Source organism: Penicillium brevicompactum, assembly GCF_028827555.1.
Source record: "Penicillium brevicompactum strain IBT 35665 chromosome Unknown utg000006l_segment0_segment0, whole genome shotgun sequence".
Lineage (NCBI taxonomy): Eukaryota > Fungi > Ascomycota > Eurotiomycetes > Eurotiales > Aspergillaceae > Penicillium > Penicillium brevicompactum.
Window position 1 is genome coordinate 1,326,071 of NW_026623209.1, and position 20,920 is coordinate 1,346,990.

Sequence of the window (20,920 nt, forward strand, 5' to 3'; positions counted from 1 at the left end):
TCGAGTTCTCATTATCCACCCTTCGATGATCACCGTTCTGGTTGTTCTGTAGACTGGGGAATATCTGCTTTGCGTTGATACCTTGCATCCCTGCGGCGTTACTGGTGAATCCCTTTTCGGGGCACTGATTACTTTTCACTTCATGTATCTTTAGAGACACATCATATGATATCGAAGATTCTACTCATTCCCTACCCATGTGGTTTTCACGGGTATAAACGGCATGGAAATAAGATGAAAATTGGAAACACAATGTTGCAGTGGAAACTTTGACAAAAAAACAAAACAAAATATCACAAAAATAAACCAAAGTCTAAAATAGAAACCTGAAATCTCCCAAGTTGGAGCAACACAGTCGTAGAGTACACATAGACGAGAAGACCGAATTCACAAGTCACTTTTGTCCTTCGTAGTAGTCTTGTCCAGTGGTGGTGTGGTGGGCTCCTGTGTACCCTTTTCAATATCGGTGAAGCATTCCACTTCTTTCTCTCCACTCCACCGACCATTCTCCTCGCAATCGCCTTTCTCACCCTCGCCCGCGATGAGGCCTTGTTTACCAGCATCTGATTGTTTCATTTTCCTAGCAACCTTTCGAGCCCGAACACACCACACGATACTGAGTACCATGGTGGAAAGCCAAAGTATCATATTGACTAAATCAATCCAAACCGCAGCTCGCATTCGGGAGATAGACGAGGTAGCATGTTGGTAGTCGGGGCTGACGTTTGAGGAATAGATAGTCCCAAAAACACCAACTTGCGCAACCCAGAGGATACATAGAATCCCATCCCAGGCTATCCATGCGGCATGGGTGATCACGGGAAGTAGATATGCAATGGAAGTGAGAACGGACAGGGTAGCGAGGAACTCGGCGTATATCCATTCGGCGTGAGCATGATCATGGGTTTTGGTGGAGTGGGCGAGATCAACACCGTAGATACCGGCCACTGCGAAAGCAAAGATCAATTGAAGAGTGCGAAATATCGCACGACTGCCAAGCTCATAGATCCCGCCTTTGCGCCAGTAGTCGAGCATGTTGGAGGTGGGTTTGACCATTGTGGAGATGAAGTTGAGTGAAATCGCGAATAGTTTGAGAATACTGGAGACCAAATTACCCAAGAGCGAGGCATTTAAAGAAAGGAGGTTGAGAATATAGATTCTTCCACTTCCAATAATAGATTTCTTGACGTTGATAGACACCTACCTGGGCAGGTTTGTATTTTCTACGAATACGCTGTAATTGCCTAAAGCGGCAGTGATCATCGTTCATCCCATGGCTTCCTCTACTCTGTTTCTATTCCTGACTTTTAGGATCATCAGATACGTAGCCCCTTTTTTTTTTGTAATAGGCAATGGTTCACTCATTAGGCTACATTCAAAACCTGTTTGATATTCATTGAACATATATTCGGAGCTTTAGGTGGGTTTCACGTCCAAGTAATCTCCCAGTGTGTCTATAAAGTCAGCCAGGTACACCTCCTATGTCGTAAACCAGTCCATAGAAATCTCTCGATCTAGGACCAAGCTATGATGGAACTGTCAAAGCTGCTGTCCCCTCGGCAGAATCATTGGTTAGTACCCAGCATGCACTTAAATTTAACCTCTCGCTAACAAAAACATAGGTCTTTGGGCCACATCACTTTCTTGTTTATCGCCTTCACAGGCACTCTTGTCAGCTCGCACTCTACTAGCCCTGACTGTCAGTCTCTTGGAACCAATGGTCCATGGCAAATCACCCCGGATTGCGTTGATCCCGTCTACCAAAACCCCATATACACCAGCCAAACCGACGAGTCTTCCCCTGTCCAGCATCGCAGAATACACGGCTACTTCAATGGCACCGAGATTGACTTCAAAATCTATCTGCCACATCAAGGTTGGGACGGTCGCTTCTTCCAACTCGTCTTTCCCACGCAAAACTCGACAGCAACACCTGAAGCTATAGGATTTGGAGCAGACAGTGGAGGTTACACCGTACATGTTGCTGGCACTGGCGGCTACCGAGCTGATGCTGCAGTCGCCAAAATCTCCAGGAGAATTGCTCGGGATTACTACAAAGATCCTTCTCGCCGAATCTATGGATACATTTATGGAGGCAGCGGGGGCTCCTTCAAAACGGTTGGAGCGATGGAAAACACCTTTTCTGTCTGGGATGGCAGTGTGCCTTTGATCCAAGGAATCCCTATATCTGATCCACACGGCTTCTCTGTCACTGCATTGGGGGGATTGGTTCTCGACGATAAGGCCCAGCAGCTCCAGGATGCTGTCCGACCCGGAGCAAGCAACGATTCATATCATTCATTCAGCAATCTGCAACTTTCCGTTCTGGAAGAAGTCACAGCAATGGGTATGCCTCCAGCGGCTTGGGAAGATTTTGACGGTAGTGGTCGAAACCGCTCGCAACTATATGAGGTATTGCGTGCCGCTGCCGTCGCTATGAAATCCATAGACCCAACATATGTTGAGGATTTCTGGAATAAATCTGGGTACCTGGGTACAGAAATATCAGAGCTAGGAGATGTCATTCGAGCGTCTTTGATTGATCTTAACGCCACTGTCCGCCAACTTTCCAGTGATGCAGACAATGTTCCCGTTGAACTTGATATAGACGCATCGCCACTGAAGGCTCTTCGACGCAATTGGTATGACTTTACCCTTCATTCACCGTGCAATGGTGTAGGAAAAGAGAGAACATTCACCGGACGCATGGATCCTAACTCAACGACGGTTTCGCTCTACTCCGATAACAACAGCACCGTGCTGCAATGTTTGAAGCCGGGCTCCAAGCTACGTTTCGATAACCGATGGTTCCTTTCTCTCCACGCTTTCCATCGCTATGAACTCCCGACTCGCCCAGGATATGACGTCTTTGATTATCTTCGCAATGCGGACGGAACACCCAAGTACCCTCAAAGAAGTGTACTCACTGCTCCTATTCTTGCCGAGTCAGCAACTGGTGGCGGTACCCATACTGGAAATATCACTGCAAAAATGATTGTCATGGATAATCTTATGGACAACAAAGCCTTCCCATGGGAGGCTGACTGGTACCGAAAGCAAGTTCGGAACTCTCTGGGCGATTGCTTTGGTGACAATTACCGTCTGTATTACAGCGATAATGCCGACCATGAAATGGGGCCCGTTCAAGGTCCTGTGCAGTATCGTCTTATTGACTTCACTGGTCTTTACGAGCAACATCTGCGAGACCTCAGCGCGTGGGTGGAGAGAGGGGTTGAACCTCCCACGGCTACCAATTACACCGTTTGTGGTGGTCAGGTTCATGTTCCCGAGTCATCTTCTCAGCGTGCGGGAATTCAGCCTGTGGCCTATTTGAAAGCAGAGGGTAGCACACGGGCTGAGGTCCAAGCGGGCTCCCCGGTGGCTCTAACGGCGGTTGTTGAAGTGCCCAATGGCGTTGGGAAGATCGTTTCCATTGAATGGGATATTTATGGAAACGGATCCTTTGTCTCGGCGGCCCTCGAGGAGCCTAGCCCCGTGGTCAAAGTGAACGCCACACATATCTACTCAGAACCTGGAGAATACTTTCCAAGTGTTCGTGTCGCATCTCATAGGTCTGGAGAAAAAGAAACGACGTATGCATTGGCCTACAACCTTGGGCGGGCTAGAGTTGTCGTCAAATAATAGCACCTTGAGCGCTATCATATCCAATGTCTCGTTTTGAAAATGAACCCCAGCGCAAACACACCAGTGCAATTTTACATAAATTTCGAATTGTAAAATATTGGATGGCATTCATCGAGTGTTTGATTCTGCAACACAACGTTTCAAGTGTCGGTATTGGTGGAGCATGAATAAAGGATGACACCCAACAAAGAACGAACCCAAACAAAGAGTGAACCCTTCATATAGCACAGCACCTACTCTCAAATTATCTCAAACATTGTTTTATCCAGCTTCGCTTTTAATCATACTGCAAATACCAGTACGTTCAACCACTATGGAAGGTAGAAATATTGCAGTCTCCAATGAGCCCTTTCCATCGGAGGTGACCCAAAATCACTATATCTCCTCGGCACGCTTGGTGAATGCCCCCGTGGAAGGGGAGAAATTTGCTAGGAGACGCCTCCTCCAAGCTTACATGTCTGGTCAACCTCTTTTCACGAAGAAAGCCATTCGGTATGCGTGGGAGCAAGTCAAACGGAAACCCGGCCATGGTGGCAAGGCATACTCGAAGGACATCACTGGCAACACAGTCGAATTCAAAGTTGACTTTACGATTTCGAATCCTCCCCCAGAATGTGATTGTGGAGATTGTGATGAGGATATCACACGCATGATCAAATGGTAATTAACGACTTTCAGTCCAACCTGATCTTCGCTAATATTGGCTAGGAACAAATTGTCCCTTCTGTATGCTACCAAGGCCACTTTGTTGAGAAACTTTCTCAAAAGGTCTGATGGACTACTTTGCCCCGTGACGATCATTCACGATGGGTACCCCGTGAACGCCGAAACCACCGAAGCTCTACCGCTTCCTCCCTCCTATCACTTTGATGGTATGAGTGCGCTATTCTCGGCTGGAATTCAGAATTGGAAGAAGGCTCGGGCTTGTAAAAAGCTCAAGACCATTCTGTCGGATACTGCCAGGAGCCACGAGATCAATAAAACGATTGGTTTTGCTCTTGGTGGCTTCTCCCAGCAAGAAACATGCCTCGCCCATGCTGCCAGAAATGTGACTCAACATGCACTTCTTCTTACCTTGAAGGAGTGGCTTCAGAAACGGGATGGTGGAGAGAAGAAGCCATGCTACGTGCAAGACCCTAGCTACAACAGTGTGGATAAGCAGGTGCTGGAAAAGGCCGGCCTCCAAGTGATCGACGACCCGTGTGGCTGGCTTGAGGTTGACGAGCAATCCATAGTGGTCTCGGTGGCACCCAATGTGCCTGTCAAGGAGATAATTGCAGATATCGCTCGACCTGCAGTGATCATTTGGGAACGCGTAGGTGTCGAACATCTAGTTCCTTTCACGGACGGAAGAGACAGGAATGACCCCTGCTCTTTGCGGGTCGTGGATATGATGGAAGATTACGATGCGCATGTATTTGGGGCTGGTCAAGATTTGTCTGAATGTGGCAGTCTGGTGCTATATGTTCGAAAGTCGAAGACAGCAGTTCCTCCGAATCTTAGATAGAATGGTGTTTGCTTGTGTTCGGAGTTGATGATATGATGTCTGCTGGATAGTCCCCTCCATGTGTTTGGTATTATTGCGGGGTTTTTTACAGCTTAGGAGTTTGATATTCGAAAGAACCTCGAAATTGATCTTGTGTCGGTTCAATTTATTGACCAACTGCCCAATCTAGCGGAGCGCGATAATAGTCAGAGTCATACTTCCTTCGCTCGCAAGTCCCAAGGTCTCCTCACTCTTGCTTTCCTATTTTCTTCATTCACCATATCTCACTCACTACACAATAAGTGCCCCCCGAATATAATCGTATCTCATTATTCCTCGGGCATGGAAGTATTTCCCGCCTAATTCATCCGCACTCCCAATTGAAGAGTGACTTGGGCTTTAAACAACTTGATATTGAATTGAGTACTCCCCACAGGCATCTCTCTCGTCTTGGTCATAAAAAAAGCTCAGTCACACCCGTGACTAGCAAGGCCCCTCTCCGGCAATGTTGGATCCGGAAACGTGCAAAAAGAAAGGTCGTGCCCGGGATCGAACCGGGGTTGCAAGAATCAGAACCTTGAGTGCTGCCACTACACCACACAACCTGTTGATTGGTTGAAACTGGCTTCTAGGCGGTTATGATCACAAGCAAATTTTCCAAAAAGAGTTCGACTACATCAAACCTTGGAAACCTTATTAATTTAAGCCCCATGAAATTTGAATGAGCGAACTACTGCGCTATGTATAGATTTTCCTAGCCATGGCTCACGGATGCTTCTGTGCCTCTTAACACAAGCCCTGAGCGAGGTCTATCGGTTTCTGTTCATGTGAATTTTACCATGTTGGCCTAATCGCTACGACGCAAGTTCTGCACGCTTGAATAGAGCAAGGTCGCCATGTCTGCCTTCAGACACAATATCATTTACTCCGTCGTCTATATTGCATACCAATTATCAATCTAGATATGATCTAGACATGGGACAATCCAAACCCTAAACAGTTGCTCGGGGCCATCTATGTATGGGCAACACACTTGTGAAAATGGTTGACCGGCGAGGCAATTCCCGAGTCTGGGCATCCACGTGCGGCCCTGTTAGCTCGGGCTGCGCTACACAAATCCACATCGTACCAATTGGTCAATGGCACTGAATTACGTACAGAGCTACACATCAAAAACAAAAAGGCAAAAAGAAAAGGTCATGCCCGGGATCGAACCGGGGTTGCAAGAATCAGAACCTTGAGTGCTGCCACTACACCACACAACCATTTGATGAGGATGCCCGATTTCCTATGGCTACATAACCGTACTCTTAACCCCAGCAAAAACTAAATATTTTATTTTCAACGGCTCTTAGTCATCTCGTTGCACAGACCATCAGGCAAGACCAAAGTATGGGAAGATCTAATGACATCATTTCTCTATTACATTTTTACACGCTGTATAGAGTACTGTAGCATGGCAGTGCTCAACCATACTCCAAGCCATGAGATCATTATAGTGTTATGAATTCTTCTCTATGAGGTACAATTATTGAATTGATTGGTTCAGCTGTGCGGGATAGTCTGAAACTAAAAGAATCACAAATGGCCAAAAAAAAAAAAACAAAAAGGCAAAAAGAAAGGTCATGCCCGGGATCGAACCGGGGTTGCAAGAATCAGAACCTTGAGTGCTGCCACTACACCACACAACCAATTGATGGAGGAAGCGGCGACTTTTTGGTTTCATCAGCCAAACTTGATTATAACAAAATCTGAGTACTCCGCGGCAACTCAACCGTCCGAGTATGTGAGGTTTTACGGGCTATCTAGTGCTATCCTACCAATCTCTCACTAGTCTCGAGTTTAGTAAGAAATTGCACAGCGCATTGAATCCTCGTTCCATGTCCTGACAATAATAATGCCATTATATTGGAATGGTATGTGTACGGTCAGAGACTCAATGTTCAATACGAAGTATCATGACGCTGAACTAAAGGCGGGCTGGGCCATGTGGTGAGACGTACCACTCAAATCTCTAGTACTTTTATCCTTGTTTGGAGATGTATCGTAGGTCAAACAAGTCTTTCCTCCGCCGCCTCACACAACACCATGACATAGAATGGAAGTCGCACTTGTACTTACCAGATATATGTGGCAACGGAAATAGACATACTCGCATACGCTATCGGCTCAAGAACAGCTATGCTTGCTTTATAAAGATCCTGCCAGGCCTCCTTCTTCTTTCTTTCTTCTTCCTTCTTCCTTCCTCAGTTCTGTTATCATCGTCGCTTTTGGACCTTTATCTATCAATAGAGTTTGCCTCCCTGACATATAAACAAAACTCATCACTCCATTTTTACCCCCATTTTGATCTCCTGTAAGCACGAAACGGAGGCCCGTTTAGTACCCGTCGATCTATCAATCAGAAACAACGAACTCGACCCTGAGCAATGTCCCTTGGACGCGCCTATAGCGCGATGAGTGCCCATCTAGGCAAGACAGCTGCGAGAGATGAGGAAGCAGCGCTGGACGAACCGAACGTTGGACAAGAGCAGACGCCGTCGGCTAGCTCTTACCGAAGACAACAGAGCCAAAGCAGCCCTGTCGACACAAGAACCCCCTCGAACCCCGCTTTTGAATCATCCACGGCGATAAGAACCCCTATGATAGACAAGGCTGCAGAAGGCAAGCTGAATTATGAGGTCAAGAAGCATTTAAAAGGCATAAGCCGTGAGGAACGTTTCGCTGAACTGGCACAGATGTATCGAAACAAACATGCAGCGCGAAAAGTCGATGCTATTATCATCGGGGACCATGAAAAGAACATAGAAGTGCTCAAAGACGAGGTGATACGCCTAATCCGCCTCGCTGAGGAGGCGGACGAGAGCATTGTCGAAGAGCGACGATGATAACAGAACCGAGGAAGGGAGAAGGAAGAAGAAAGAAGAAAGAAGAAGGAGGAGGCCTGGCAGGATCTTTATAAAGCGAGCATAGCTGTTTGTCTTCCTGCAGCGCTAGAAGCAACCTATCAGATACTACCTATTTGGGGGCTTTCTTTCGTGAAGTGGTCGTCAACCACAACCTTGGAAGTCATCTCCTCCAACCGGGTGATCAAGGATGGGGATTAAGATCCATGGAAACTACAAAGAGTGACGGGAAAGAATGACGACCTCGGGGGGGCTCTTTGTACCTCCGCCATAATTAGTATGCAACTGAACAACCCATGAAAGCCCGATGAGAGCCATACGTATATGGCTAGTTGTTGTCCACAGTCCAGTCAGTACTACTGATTTATATATCCATGGATGCGATCGTAGGTGGATATTAATAATGATCACAGCAACACAGGCCAGCTCAAAATCACCAGCAAGGTCTAGTCGATGACTCGGGCAGTATGTATGTCCATATTAATGATAAATGAGAGCGTTAGAGCTCGCTACCGCAAATCGGAGTATAGCCTCAGATGTCGGAACTACAACGGGAACGAAAATACGTACCCGGTCATTCACTTGAAGCATGCACCATGGTGACTCGTTGGATTCACTAAGCAAAATCGAATACCTAGGTATGAGCGACGAGCATCCAGTGGAGGATCACTCAAATGTCAACAAATCGGTCGCTTAAGCAGGCTGCATGATTATTCTGCGGGAGGGTGGCGTGATGGACATATGCGCCAGAGTGAGGTGTCTGGATCTACTGGAGTTTATTTATTGCTAGAGGAAGGAGGAATACCGCGGAATTGAGCTGGGTTCATTCACAGAAGCCGCGAGGGTAACGACGATATAATTGCAAGTGAGGACGGCTTTTCTTCATATATTTAATTACCGGTCGCTGCTTCCATCAATTGGTTGTGTGGTGTAGTGGCAGCACTCAAGGTTCTGATTCTTGCAACCCCGGTTCGATCCCGGGCATGACCTTTCTTTTTTGCACTTTTTAAATCCGCCCAGGTAGTCGTTCCGTTCCTTCGAAAAAAGATTGCAGGAACAAAGAGAGAGAGGAGCCCACAATACAATGATGTTTTTCATGGTTGAAGCCTTACAACCCTGAGAAGTTCCTGTCCTCAACTCCTGTTTCACAACAGCTTCTGACCAAAGTACGGAGTATTTTTGTTGGAGTCGCTGTACAATGATTTACAATATGTTCTCACCCCATGGAGTTTCTAAGGCTTGACCAGGATGGACGACAGCAACAATACATCTGGAGGTCAAAACTTTCTATTCAAACTGATACCATACCAGGCTTAGGTACCTGGTCGTAAACTTACATTTGATCTCCTGAGGACTGAACCGAAAAATATCACATGGGCAGGTGCTCAGGATATAACAGAAAGAGTAGTGATAACATATACCGCTAAAGTAAAATAGTTAATTATCCCAATGGTAATATTAGCCCTAATCATTTCACTGTATTAAACGCACGATCCATGGATCCGTAGAGGAAAGTCTAGCAGCCCTGGGTTGACCATTCGTCCATCAAAGGAAGACCTTGAAAAACCCAACCTGTGGGATTCCATTCAACCAAAATTACACTGGCCATTGCTCCCTGTGGTTTCCACGGATGCGGCGATGCTAGGTAGCCAAAAAAATAGAAAAGCAAAAAGAAAGGTCATGCCCGGGATCGAACCGGGGTTGCAAGAATCAGAACCTTGAGTGCTGCCACTACACCACACAACCAATTGATGGAAAGAGCGACCGGTAATTAACCATATGAGCCAGAACAGCCGCCATGTCAACAATCTTCATAATGACATCATGTTAGGTTTGCGTGAGCTGTCCACAGAGCAATTCCAAGGTTGCTGCACCGCGAACACCAAATTCATTATTTATTTAAACATGAGATTTTCACTCAAGACGTTAGTCCAAAATTATCTCCCAGAGATACACATGGCCAGATTGGTATGAACCAACTCATTAAGCGTCAAGCGTCAAGCGTCAAGCGTCAAGCGGAAGATGAAGACTAGGTAACTATGATTGAAGGCACCTCTTGCAAGAAAATACTGCTTGATGTCCACCGGGGGATGGTTAATTTATACAAACACAAAATTATTGGATAAATATTACCTGGTAGGCACCTAAATCTGCTACTGGGGCACTGGCACAGACATTCCAGAATATACCTGTGGACATCGTACCAAGCTAGAAAGCAGTGCTCATGAACTCAACACTTCACGCGATTGATCAGATCGAGAATATACATATCTGCGCAGAAATCTCCCATTCGCGCTCATGAGCAGCCTAGTGTCTGACAAATAGTCGCTCAAGGGAAGTGTTTCGATTGTACCTAAAACGGAAAATCATAAAAAGAAAATCACCATATTTCCCTTTTTGGTAAATAGAGTCGCCAAGCCTTCCTATGCAGTGGGGTTTGTTCATTGAGGACCCACCAGGGGCCAAAAGTTATGCGAATGAGGGGATGATCTCAGCGAACATGAATATTTAAGGCAGGCAAGGCTTGCACACCAGAAGGTCTTCAGAAGCATTGTTTTCCTTGCCATCACTTGCTTGCCAGAAGTCAATTCAACCCCAACACAATCTATTGATACGCTATGGCCTTTGAAGATAAAATCATTCCCGCACCCGGAGATCTCCCCAACGTCAAGAGAGATGCCCAAAGGGTCTTTGAGGTCCTTGAAGCTGGCGGAGTCGTCATCCTGCCAACCGAAGTAGGCTACGGGTTAATGGCCACTTCTGCAGAAGCCATTGACCGAGCCTTCGCCGCAAAGCGACGCCGACCAGGCCACGCCCAGGGAATATATGGCACACAAGAACTACACCAGCAGCTTCACGTACTGGACGATCAGCGGTTCGAGATGACGCGCGTCCTAGTTGAAGATCTAGACATGAGTCTAATGGCCGTTGCCCCATGCCAGCAAGAACATCCTCTCCTCCAGGCTTTATCCCCACAGACTCGGTCCAAGGTCACGAAAGACGGTACCATCGCCATGTTCATAAGTAGCAGCACACTCCTAAAGGAGATCTGCAGGCTTAATGCTACTTCGGGTCAGCTCATGGTGGGATCTAGTGCGAACGTGTCTGGTGGTGGACAGAAATTCCGTGTCGAGGACATTGAGGATGAGCTCAAAGAGGCAGCGGATTTGATCGTCGACTATGGTCTTCAACGCTATCATGTATATGGAAAGGCATCTCTCATCATGGACTTTGGGCAGATGAAGATTCTACGAATGGGATCGTGTTATGAATTGTTCCGCGAACGCATGGGGAAATTCTGGGGGGTGGAATTGCCTGAAGATCCTGATTATCCAACTATTTGTACCTGAGCTTTGTCTGTAGCATAAAATCATACTACTGATTTGAATATGTGTGTTTCCGAGGTTAGAGATCCAATCCAACACTACCCAGAGCTATGAGGCTTTGTCTTTCATGGTGCCCAGTGACCAAGGCACCTCTTAGGCTCTTTATTTACCCATGTTAAGATGAGCAAAGACGTTTGAATTCAGCCTATTTTTATTTCATTATTGATTATCGCCATGTGTCCAGCGCCCGGGACTCAGTTCCTCGATAAAAGCATCGAGGCTAGGATATATCTTCCAATGCTGATCGTGTCAAACTTCATTTACAGTGATGTCTTTACTTTGATCCTAAGGCTACCTGGGAGCAAAACAATAAGTAAATTGCAAATAATGGAAGTGAGAGCCACCTTTACCACCCGAGGGTGGCTTCGACACCTGAGTTGCTTTCATGCGCCCGTACGAAGGATGCAAACCCCCACAAGAGAACTTGCCCCCAGGGTCCAGGCTGAATCATTCACGCACCTGGGCAGTTACAGCAGCTGTGATTTGTCAAGTTGATTGTTTATGCTGTTAGTGAAAGGGTGACTGGGATCCTTGTATATAAACGTTCCAATATGGCCAGTGAGATTATGCGCAAGTAGCTGGTCCGAAAAGTAACATTAGGTAGGAGATGTGTTTTTGACACAATATCCACAACGAGCAGACGTATGATGCATTATTATGCAAAAGCTATAGCGACATAATTGCCCAACCAAGGATGCCAAGTGGCTTTCAGATCGACTGCAACCTAATCACAGTGCTCTTTTTCGAACCTCATTCTGACTATAACGTGAGAACAGACAGAAGCCCCTCAAGACCCGAAGGATACAAACTGGCGAAGCACAATGTTATGTCTCCATATGGCTACATATGGGCCATTTATATGCGAGCAAGGATTGAAATGTAGCCCTGTTTCCCGTATCGTCCGTGTACTTGCAGCATGACCCCCCCCCCTCATTCTGACAATCTGACAAATAACTATGACCAGAATGTGATAATATTCATAGTGAAAGATAATTATGATTCTTTTGCTCATAGAAATTTCGATGGTATTTGGTCTTTCATATGATGTGGTGAAGTAGGACGTCTCCCCCCCCCACATATGAAGGCGGAACACCCTCGACTCGGGACCTTCACCTCTGGTCACGCGCCTTTCGTGCAGCCATCCTCGTACCTTACGCCCCAATGGCCTCCGAGAGAGCAGTCGATCGGGAAGAGCGACAGGGCCTTGTAAGTCTCCGCTTTGCTTTTTCTTCCAGCGCCCCTCGCTCAGATGACGAAGGGGGGTTTGGAATTGCGATTTGCCGGTGTTTCGGCATCACATCCAGATCTCAACTAACCCAGCGATCAGCGTGCCATTCGCAACTTTCTCAAGGCTCGGAACTCCTACGACGTCCTCCCGCTCAGCTTCCGACTCATAATCTTCGATACGTCGCTTTCCGTGAAGGAGAGTCTGAACATCCTCATCCAAAATGGCACGTCTTGCGACCCCTCCCCTTGCCTGATCACAAATATTTCCGGATCCCCTAGCTAACCGCGGCCGTGGAATCGGGACGTACAGGCATTGTCTCAGCTCCGTTGTGGGACTCCAAAGCGTCCAAGTTCGCCGGTCTTCTGACCACCTCCGATTACATCAATGTCATCCAATACTATTTCCAGAACCCCGCCGCCCTGGACCAGATCGACCAATTTCGCCTAGACAGTCTGCGAGGTGCGTTTGATGGAGTCGCTGCAGAGATACTTTGCTGATGAGATCACAGATGTCGAAAAGGCGCTTGGTGTCGCACCGCCCGAGACCGTCTCCATCGACCCGGAGCGCCCGCTTTACGATGCCTGTCGGCGCATGCTGGAATCGCGCGCCCGCCGTATTCCCCTCGTCACCAGCGATAGTCAGACCGAACGACCCCACGTGCTCAGCGTCATTACACAATACCGTATCCTGAAATTCGTCGCTGTCAATGTTCCCGATACACAGCAGTTGCGTCGCCCACTGGGTGAATTGCTGCTGGGTTCATATGATAATGTCGCTACGGCTTCGCTGGACACACCCGTCATTGATGTCATCCACATTCTGGTGGAGCGCAGCATATCCAGCGTCCCAATTGTCAACTCTGAAGGTGAGAAATTGAGTAATTTCGTGGCTTAACGACGCTAATATGGGCCCTAGGTGTCGTGTATAATGTGTTCGAATCGGTGGATGTGGTCACCTTGATCAAGGGTGGAGTCTATGATGACCTGAGCCTCACGGTTGGCGAAGCGTTGAAGAAACGTTCTCCGGTATGTAAAATGCCTCTAATGACGTATGGTGTATGTGCTTATGATCTGCTAGGGTTTCCCGGGCATTTACACTTGCTCTCTCAACGATGGATTGGACACTATCTTTGATACCATCCGAAAATCCCGAGTTCACCGTCTCGTCGTTGTGGATGAACACTTCAAGCTTAAGGGTGTGCTCACTCTGAGTGATATCCTGCACTATATTCTCCTTGAGGGTGAAAATGAAGAAGCGTGACCTGGGGCTTCAGCCTCCATAAATACTCTTGATTTGCATGGTTCTGGCGTTCCTATCTTTAATTGATTTTTGGGATGCTCGAAGACGACTTGGCCCGGCGAGGTCATTGATTTCCACGAATGTACAGAGGTTACGATGACATTTAAAATATGTTTTCTTTTGGCCGAATAGACTTGATTTGAATATCGTGTACCTTCTGTTTCTGCCCTGTCGCTGTCGTAGCTTCCTGTTTCAGCGTGATTAACCAAAGGCGCCCCGGGAAACTTGGAATACCTCATTCCTTACTTCATCTCTATCCTTTGCTTTCGTATTGATTACCAAACAAGATACTATGAAGCGCTTTAAGACCGTCTTCAGGAGACCCAACACGTCTGATACGCCTGATATTGCTTCATCTCGGCGTATCTGGCGACGCAATACGGTGAAACCTCGCCCAGAGACGACGACTACGGAGACCACTGAGAGTGCTGAAACTGAGGTCGGATCCTCCAGTGCTCAACCCAAGCCCGCTACCTCCACTGTTTCCCCCGTTGGCGATGACAATGGTGACGAAGTTCCCGACAACACCGACACCAATACAAACCACCCAACCGATGCCACCAGTGGAGTCTCTCGGTCCAAGTTTGGCACGAAACGACTGAAGCAGTTGGCCGCTTGCTTCCGCTCGAGCAATTCTGATGGTCCCATCACCCAGCCATCTCAGCCTGAGGAGACTGGTGACGCGGAAGGCCCCAGAGAGCAACCGGCAGGTGGTCCTTTATCTTCCAACCCTTTCGAGGAGCCTAGAAGCCCAACAGATACACGCAATGTCAGCGGTCGGACGAGTCACTCGCGGCAATCCAGTCAAAGCGACGATACTGTCAACCGATACCCACCAGATACCGTTCCACACTTGCCAGAAGATCGCCTTAGGATGTCTCTGGACGAAGACGTGCCGGATTGGATGTGGCCAGGGCTGATGTACATCCCTGAAGAAGGGACGCGCAAGTACTCTGATCCCTTCTCGGATAGCAAGAGCAGCGAATACCGGCAACCTGTACCTGATCCACGGCCACCACCACCGCCGCCCCCATCGGATCCAACGCCTGGTCCGTCCAGACGCCCTCACAGAAGTCCAGAATCTTCGAGAGCTTCCGAAGGGCCATTACAGCCAATTCCTGAGGTCGAAAGCATCGACGTAGCCGACCAAATCCAACCGGCTGACGAAATTGCGTCGATTGACACTGTGTTGGCTGAAGCTGGATCGGCTGAGACGGTGCTGCAGCAGGAGCCTGCACATAGGATTAGAAGACCCCGCTCAGGAGCGTTTTCAGCCGGCAGTGACTACAGCGTATCTAGCGCCCAAACTCAGGATCCGACAAGTGCGATTACCAATTTCAATCACATGGCGGCTCAGCATGGAATCAATGTCCGCATCGCATATGAAGCCACGCCTAGTCCACGTAGGGATTTTTGCACTCCGATCTGAAGAAAGTTGCTGACTTCTCTGCAGAAACGCTATCGCCTACCAGCGAGAAAGAGACGGAAACTGAGACTGAACGCACAGGTCGACATTTGGTATTCGGTCGACTTCGCAGTGTGCGATCCAACATCGAAATTCCCCAGGAGAGCCAGGAACGGACGCCCAAGCCCAAGTTGCGACGCATCAAGACAATCGCCAGCATTTTCGTTTCTACCCCAGCGAATCCTTTGACTCCTATGACTTCATTGAATGGAAGAACAATCGAAGAGTTGAGTCGTTTTGGTGGACACAGCTATATTGTTGCAAAAGAATTGGGGCCTTGTCCTTTGGAATTGCCAGCGTTCATGGTGACGGGGTTCATGTTTTTGCATAGAGATGGTTGGTGAAAAGCTCTTTTCCATTCATGACCTAGCTGACCTAGTAGGCCTCGGCCATGCCGACATATTTCTTGAGCCCGGGGATATGGAAACTGCCATCCGACTCTACGACGGGTGGGCCGAGCAGGTGTTTGAGGGTGAGAAGCTACAGGAAGAAATGGATTTGACCACGCGGGTCGTCGCGATGCCGCCGCTTGGTAACAAAGGCAAAGGAAAAGAGGTGTCTGTGCTCAGTGTGGGTTGGGCCCTGAAGGCCGTGTTAGCGGGGCTTGCAAACGGGATTCTCGGGAGTGTCCGGCTCTACCAGACTTTGCAGAGTCTCTTTGCAATCACAATCCCCGAGAGGACTGGATTCAAAATCCCAAGCCACATCAAGGGGGTGAGCTCAACAGTCGCCATTAGAGTTCAACTCATCTCGCTCGCACTCCTCGGGCTGGCCTCGGAGAAGCAGCGCGATCTCATTTGTACAACCTTTGGTCTGCTTACTTACCTGCTGCACCCCCCTCGACAGTCGCAGCCACTGACTAGCCGGACCGACCTCCGGTGGCCAACAACGCCCCCGGACCAGCAGAAACTAGCATGCGCCTTCGCTCCCCTTCTTCTCGGGCCAGCGAATCGGCCTAGAGTGAGGCCGGGCAATGAGACAGTGGAAATGGAGCTCGAGGAGCAGCGCGTGGCCACCCTGTTACTCGATCACTGGCCCAACGTTCATCGACAGATGCAGGTTTGGTCGCAAGAGGTCTTTGTGCCGTGAAATTGACTGAAAGGGGATCAAAAATTGTATTCTTTACCAAAAAATGCCGCATGGGGTGATTGGATTTCCGTTTGGCGGCTTTCGCTCCAGTTGGGTACCACTCGTTCACTTTTTATTTTATTAGCCTCTATTTGACCTTGGAATACAATCACCTTTTGACTACTCAGAATACCACTCAAGAGTCGACTCAAAAGAAAATCACTTCTAGAAAAAAGCCCCAGGCAAAAAGATGGCTTTTCAGGAATACCACGCTAGATCTCCGAGAAAGACTAGATCCTTTCTGTCTTGGAGCAAACAACCTTGAAAGTAGCCATCATATCAAACCCAAACAAGTCAAATATAAATATAAAGTTCAAGTATTCCCAGGTGAGGGTGTACGAGTTACATGGAAATGGCTAGGGTACAGTCGGCTTAGATCTCGAGCTGAACAGCGTGTGTGAACAACTACATCCAAGGTTGGTTGCACCAAAATCCTCCCATCAGCGCCATTGGCTCGGATCTGGTGGACCGCAGGAAGTCTTGTCCGACCGTGGACCTCCAGCCAGCTCGACTGCGGTCGACTGCACCTGGACTGACAGGCACAACAACATCGACCGTGGATCCTCACACTCTGCCGAAGCCAACGGCAGCACTTGGTCTCCTGGACTTAAACGAGACCTTTTGATTATATTATTAAGGTTGTAAAGTCCTTGGCTTGAGCTCAGACTGCTTGAAAGCAAGAGCAACCTTGTCACACCTTCCCAAATGTCTAACCTCAAAATGCAATCAGGCCTTCATTCAGGCCTAGACATCAACCTCGGCCCATCTTCCTTCACTCCATTCCCCGCCGATCTGATAGGCCTTCCAATCCCAGACGACGAGCAGCTCTGGGGTTTAAACCCCATCTCTCCAATGGCCGATTTTTTTGCCCACTCCGCGTTGGAGCGCGATCTCAAAAATGCCCAGGTCCGCAATGGCCAGCCAACGCCCCCACCCTACGATGATGGCCGTCTAGACCTGGATTCCGCAAGCAAGCGACGCCGTGCTCGAGAGTACAAGATTGCTGCTGCATCTCTAAGTCCCGATTTCGACGACGGTCCTCCTGATCGCGCCAAGCGTGCCAAGTTCCTCGAGCGCAATCGTCTCGCCGCTTCCAAGTGTCGCCAGAAAAAGAAAGAGCACACCCAGCAGCTGGAATTCAGTTTCAAAGAGCAGTCTGAGAAAAAGGAAAACCTGATGGCGGAGATTGCGACGCTGCGCTCTGAGATCCTGGGGCTGAAGAACGAAGTTCTGAAGCATGCTCAGTGTGGCGATGAACCGATTAAGCATCATCTTGCTCAGATGGTCAAGAAGATCACTGATATGGATGCGCCCGTGGATCCATCTCAGGCCGAGAACCCTGTCACTTCGCTCGAACCTACATCCGCTCACTCAGTAGCTATTCCAGTGTCGGCTCCGGCACAAGCGCTCTCCTTCGGCTTTGATGACGCGATGCAACTTGAACCCGCAACTGCAGCTGCAGCTGAAGCCTTTGAGCAGCAGATGCGGAAGGATTCCGAGGCTTCGTTGATGTCCGATGGCTCTTACTCTTTTTCTGCCGAGGAACCTACCTTTGATGACTTGATCAATGTTTGAGGGAAATGTGAAATGATGTGGAGGTAATGGACAGCAGGTCTGTCATTTGTTTGGCGTTGTGGTTTCGAGTCGGCTGTGTTTTCTTTTTATAATTGCGATCCAGTAGGAGCTGGAAGGTGCCTGGCGTTTTGATTCGCTTGAGTAAACGGATCAAGCTTGTTTTTCTTTTGTGCTCTACACACGCTCTTTCTTGCAAGAAATGACAAATGGCTGTTTATGTAGCTGAAATCGTTGCTTCCCGTAAGGGGATTTGAGAACGAGGCTACATCTCCTATGGATAACATGAAATGTGAACGGTATTTGGTTTATCTGAATGGCTTGATGGTACAGCAATGAGATAGATAGTAGTAGCTAGCTCGGGTTGGCATACAACGACGCAATCTGACATCTTCAAGGTTTCGATGGTGACACCAAGGCGCTCGCTTATCGTGCTTCGTTTGGGAAAATACTAAAAAAGCCTTGGAATTAGTGAGCACTGCTCAGAAGATGTCTAGAAAATCTATGCCCGGGGTCAATTATTACGAACCTGGAAGATAAGCCTGGGAACTGCGGCTAAAGATGAACTTCAGTTCAAGGTATAGTAAATAATCTCAAATGCGACCTCGGGACCTCGGGACTTGATAAAGAGAATGGGTATAAGAAGGTGATAACAATTCTTGAAGACCATGGTAGATTATGGCTTTGATTTTAATTAGCTTGCCTCAAGGCAAGACGCAGATGATAGCCTAGAGCTAAGACCTTCTAGAGGCCGACTCAACGTGCGTAGTTTTATGCTTAGTCTGGCCAGATTTGGTATCACGGGGTTGCAAATCCGGATAGTCACCAGATTGCATCTCATCGTTATCCAAGTCCGCAGGTTTCCCATGCTCAGAGTCAGGGTCAATCCCCTCGAACAACCCATTGATCTCCTCAAGAGTCTTGCCGGCGGTCTCTTTCAAACAGAAGTATGTGAAGCCAACAATGACCACATCGAGCAGCCCAAATAGTAAAAATGTACCCCATCCCAGACCGGCTTGGATATATGGCGTTGAGAAACTCCAAACGAAATTGAACAACCACTGTGATCCAACACCAAAAGCGACTCCAGGCTCGCGGATCCGTGTTGGAAAGATCTCACTCGTGCAAGGCCACGGCAATGGACCCCAGCTGAAGTTGTAAGCGATGATATCGAGATATATCAACGCCACAGTTGCGATTCCGGACGATGTAACTGTCCCATCGCCTGGCTGGGGGTACGTCTTGATCACACCAGCGGTGGCAATCATGCATATAGCCATGAAAGCTGCGCCACCAGCAAGAAGTGGTCGTCTGCCGAATCGATCAGACAAAAAGATCACAAAGATAAGACATGCAACGACTTTGATAGCGCCAAAGATTCCAGTGAGCAGCAATGTTCGATCACCATCGCCGACCAGCAATGCAAAGAACTGAGGTCCAAAGTATGCCAATGCCGTCGATCCAGTCGACTGCTGCGCCAGAAACAGTCCACCGGCAATAAGCAGCCGATGCAAGTTCGGTCCTTCGCAAAGTTCGCGCATTCGAAACCCAGCAGTCGCGTGTCGCTCTTCTTCCAGCCCACGCTTCATGTCCTCGAATTCCTGACTCACATCTTCCCCTTCTCCGGCACGTATCCAAACAAGACTTGCCCATGCTTCCTCTTCCCGCCCCTTCGCCAAGAGCCATCGCACACTCTCGCAGACACTTACCATACCGATCCCCATCAGCGCACCAGGCACAAGCTGCAATCCGATTGGCAACTGCCACTGCCGCGCACTCGGCTCCATGCTTTTGACGCCGTAGTCAATCCAGTAAGAAACCAGGATTCCAACCGTGTATGTGAGCTGATAACAGCTTCCCAGCTGTCCACGGATCTCTTTCGGAGCCATCTCCGACATGTAGATTGGGATAATGGTCGCCGAGCCTCCAACTCCCAGCCCGCAGATTATGCGACCGACGTAAAACGCCGCGAGGGAGTGGGTGTCGACTGTTTCAAGAATCACGCCGATGCAAAAGACCAGGCTACAGATAGCCATTGCGGCACGCCGCCCGTATATATTAGTTAATGGCCAGATCATGAAACAGCCGGCAAAGGCGCCTGCTTGCTGGATGCCAACGGCGATCGCACTAATGCTTGTCTTTTGAGATGGCGTTATGCTGAAAGAGTTTTCGAAAGATGGAAACGTGAGAACGCCACCTAGGCACTATGAGTACTTAAAATTTGAGAGAGGCTGTATTGGACGCACCTATTACACCGGAGTCGTAGCCAAAAAGAGCTCCGCCGCAGCATAGTACGAGCGCGAACCAATAGGCGCGCCATCGGGCTTTGAGCCGCGACGTGGACATTATGTCAGGGTATCTCTCCGATTGCGGTGATAGAGGATCTGGGTCTTGTGAGATCCGAGAATATAAGTGACTAGAGGCAGGCCACCAGGATTTTAGCCGAGTATGAAAAGTATTATAGCTAGGAGCTGGGTCTGGGAGAGAAGAAGTTATATGGATTGAAGACATATTGCGGGGGAAATGGAATTGAGTTAAGTCTAGGCACTAGAGTCCAGTCACACACAACCGAAAATGGAGGATTGAAAGCCTGAAGGGTGGTTGTGAACGGTTCATCAACAAAATCGAAGCTGTTTTGGGAAAGTCGAGCTTCAGATTATGTCATGGAGATCCGATTGCCGACCGCGACTTTGCCAAGAATCCAAGCTTGTGAGACCACTCGTACTCGGTACCTTTCTCTCTCGGCTCTCGTTCGGCTGTCGTTTACAAAAATACTGGGTATTCCTGATTTTTTCCAGAGTTTGT

The 20,920-nt window shown here is 48.4% G+C and overlaps 9 protein-coding genes across 9 annotated transcripts; 7 read left to right on the top strand and 2 right to left on the bottom strand.

The window, feature by feature from the left end:
• Positions 1-387: 387 nt before the first annotated feature.
• Positions 388-1,056, bottom strand: N7506_008699 (MARVEL domain-containing protein; the record flags this gene model as incomplete). Its single annotated transcript, XM_056957992.1, has 1 exon — positions 388-1,056. One exon carries the CDS (start codon positions 1,054-1,056, stop codon positions 388-390), a length of 669 nt encoding a protein of 222 aa, XP_056807382.1.
• A 471-nt stretch (positions 1,057-1,527) lies between these two features.
• Positions 1,528-3,642, top strand: N7506_008700 (PKD domain-containing protein; the record flags this gene model as incomplete). Its single annotated transcript, XM_056957993.1, has 2 exons — positions 1,528-1,571; positions 1,623-3,642. 2 exons carry the CDS (start codon positions 1,528-1,530, stop codon positions 3,640-3,642), a joined length of 2,064 nt encoding a protein of 687 aa, XP_056807383.1.
• A 316-nt stretch (positions 3,643-3,958) lies between these two features.
• Positions 3,959-5,152, top strand: N7506_008701 (SRR1 family protein; the record flags this gene model as incomplete). Its single annotated transcript, XM_056957994.1, has 2 exons — positions 3,959-4,305; positions 4,354-5,152. The coding sequence occupies 2 exons, from the start codon at positions 3,959-3,961 to the stop codon at positions 5,150-5,152; spliced, it is 1,146 nt and encodes a 381-aa protein (XP_056807384.1).
• A 2,408-nt stretch (positions 5,153-7,560) lies between these two features.
• Positions 7,561-8,019, top strand: N7506_008702 (uncharacterized protein; the record flags this gene model as incomplete). The annotated part of the gene is made up of 1 exon (XM_056957995.1): positions 7,561-8,019. The coding sequence occupies one exon, from the start codon at positions 7,561-7,563 to the stop codon at positions 8,017-8,019; it is 459 nt and encodes a 152-aa protein (XP_056807385.1).
• Positions 8,020-10,655: 2,636 nt separating this feature from the next.
• N7506_008703 (L-threonylcarbamoyladenylate synthase) lies at positions 10,656-11,387 on the top strand (the record flags this gene model as incomplete). The annotated part of the gene is made up of 1 exon (XM_056957996.1): positions 10,656-11,387. One exon carries the CDS (start codon positions 10,656-10,658, stop codon positions 11,385-11,387), a length of 732 nt encoding a protein of 243 aa, XP_056807386.1.
• A 1,197-nt stretch (positions 11,388-12,584) lies between these two features.
• On the top strand, positions 12,585-13,911 carry snf4 (AMP-activated serine/threonine-protein kinase regulatory subunit SNF4; the record flags this gene model as incomplete). Its single annotated transcript, XM_056957997.1, has 6 exons — positions 12,585-12,629; positions 12,751-12,874; positions 12,961-13,110; positions 13,160-13,516; positions 13,567-13,676; positions 13,729-13,911. 6 exons carry the CDS (start codon positions 12,585-12,587, stop codon positions 13,909-13,911), a joined length of 969 nt encoding a protein of 322 aa, XP_056807387.1.
• Positions 13,912-14,242: 331 nt separating this feature from the next.
• N7506_008705 (uncharacterized protein) lies at positions 14,243-16,504 on the top strand (the record flags this gene model as incomplete). The annotated part of the gene is made up of 3 exons (XM_056957998.1): positions 14,243-15,353; positions 15,404-15,751; positions 15,798-16,504. The coding sequence occupies 3 exons, from the start codon at positions 14,243-14,245 to the stop codon at positions 16,502-16,504; spliced, it is 2,166 nt and encodes a 721-aa protein (XP_056807388.1).
• A 744-nt stretch (positions 16,505-17,248) lies between these two features.
• atfB (bZIP transcription factor atfB) lies at positions 17,249-18,118 on the top strand (the record flags this gene model as incomplete). The annotated part of the gene is made up of 1 exon (XM_056957999.1): positions 17,249-18,118. One exon carries the CDS (start codon positions 17,249-17,251, stop codon positions 18,116-18,118), a length of 870 nt encoding a protein of 289 aa, XP_056807389.1.
• A 731-nt stretch (positions 18,119-18,849) lies between these two features.
• Positions 18,850-20,626, bottom strand: N7506_008707 (sugar porter family MFS transporter; the record flags this gene model as incomplete). The annotated part of the gene is made up of 2 exons (XM_056958000.1): positions 18,850-20,312; positions 20,362-20,626. 2 exons carry the CDS (start codon positions 20,624-20,626, stop codon positions 18,850-18,852), a joined length of 1,728 nt encoding a protein of 575 aa, XP_056807390.1.
• Between the last annotated feature and the right edge of the window lie 294 nt (positions 20,627-20,920).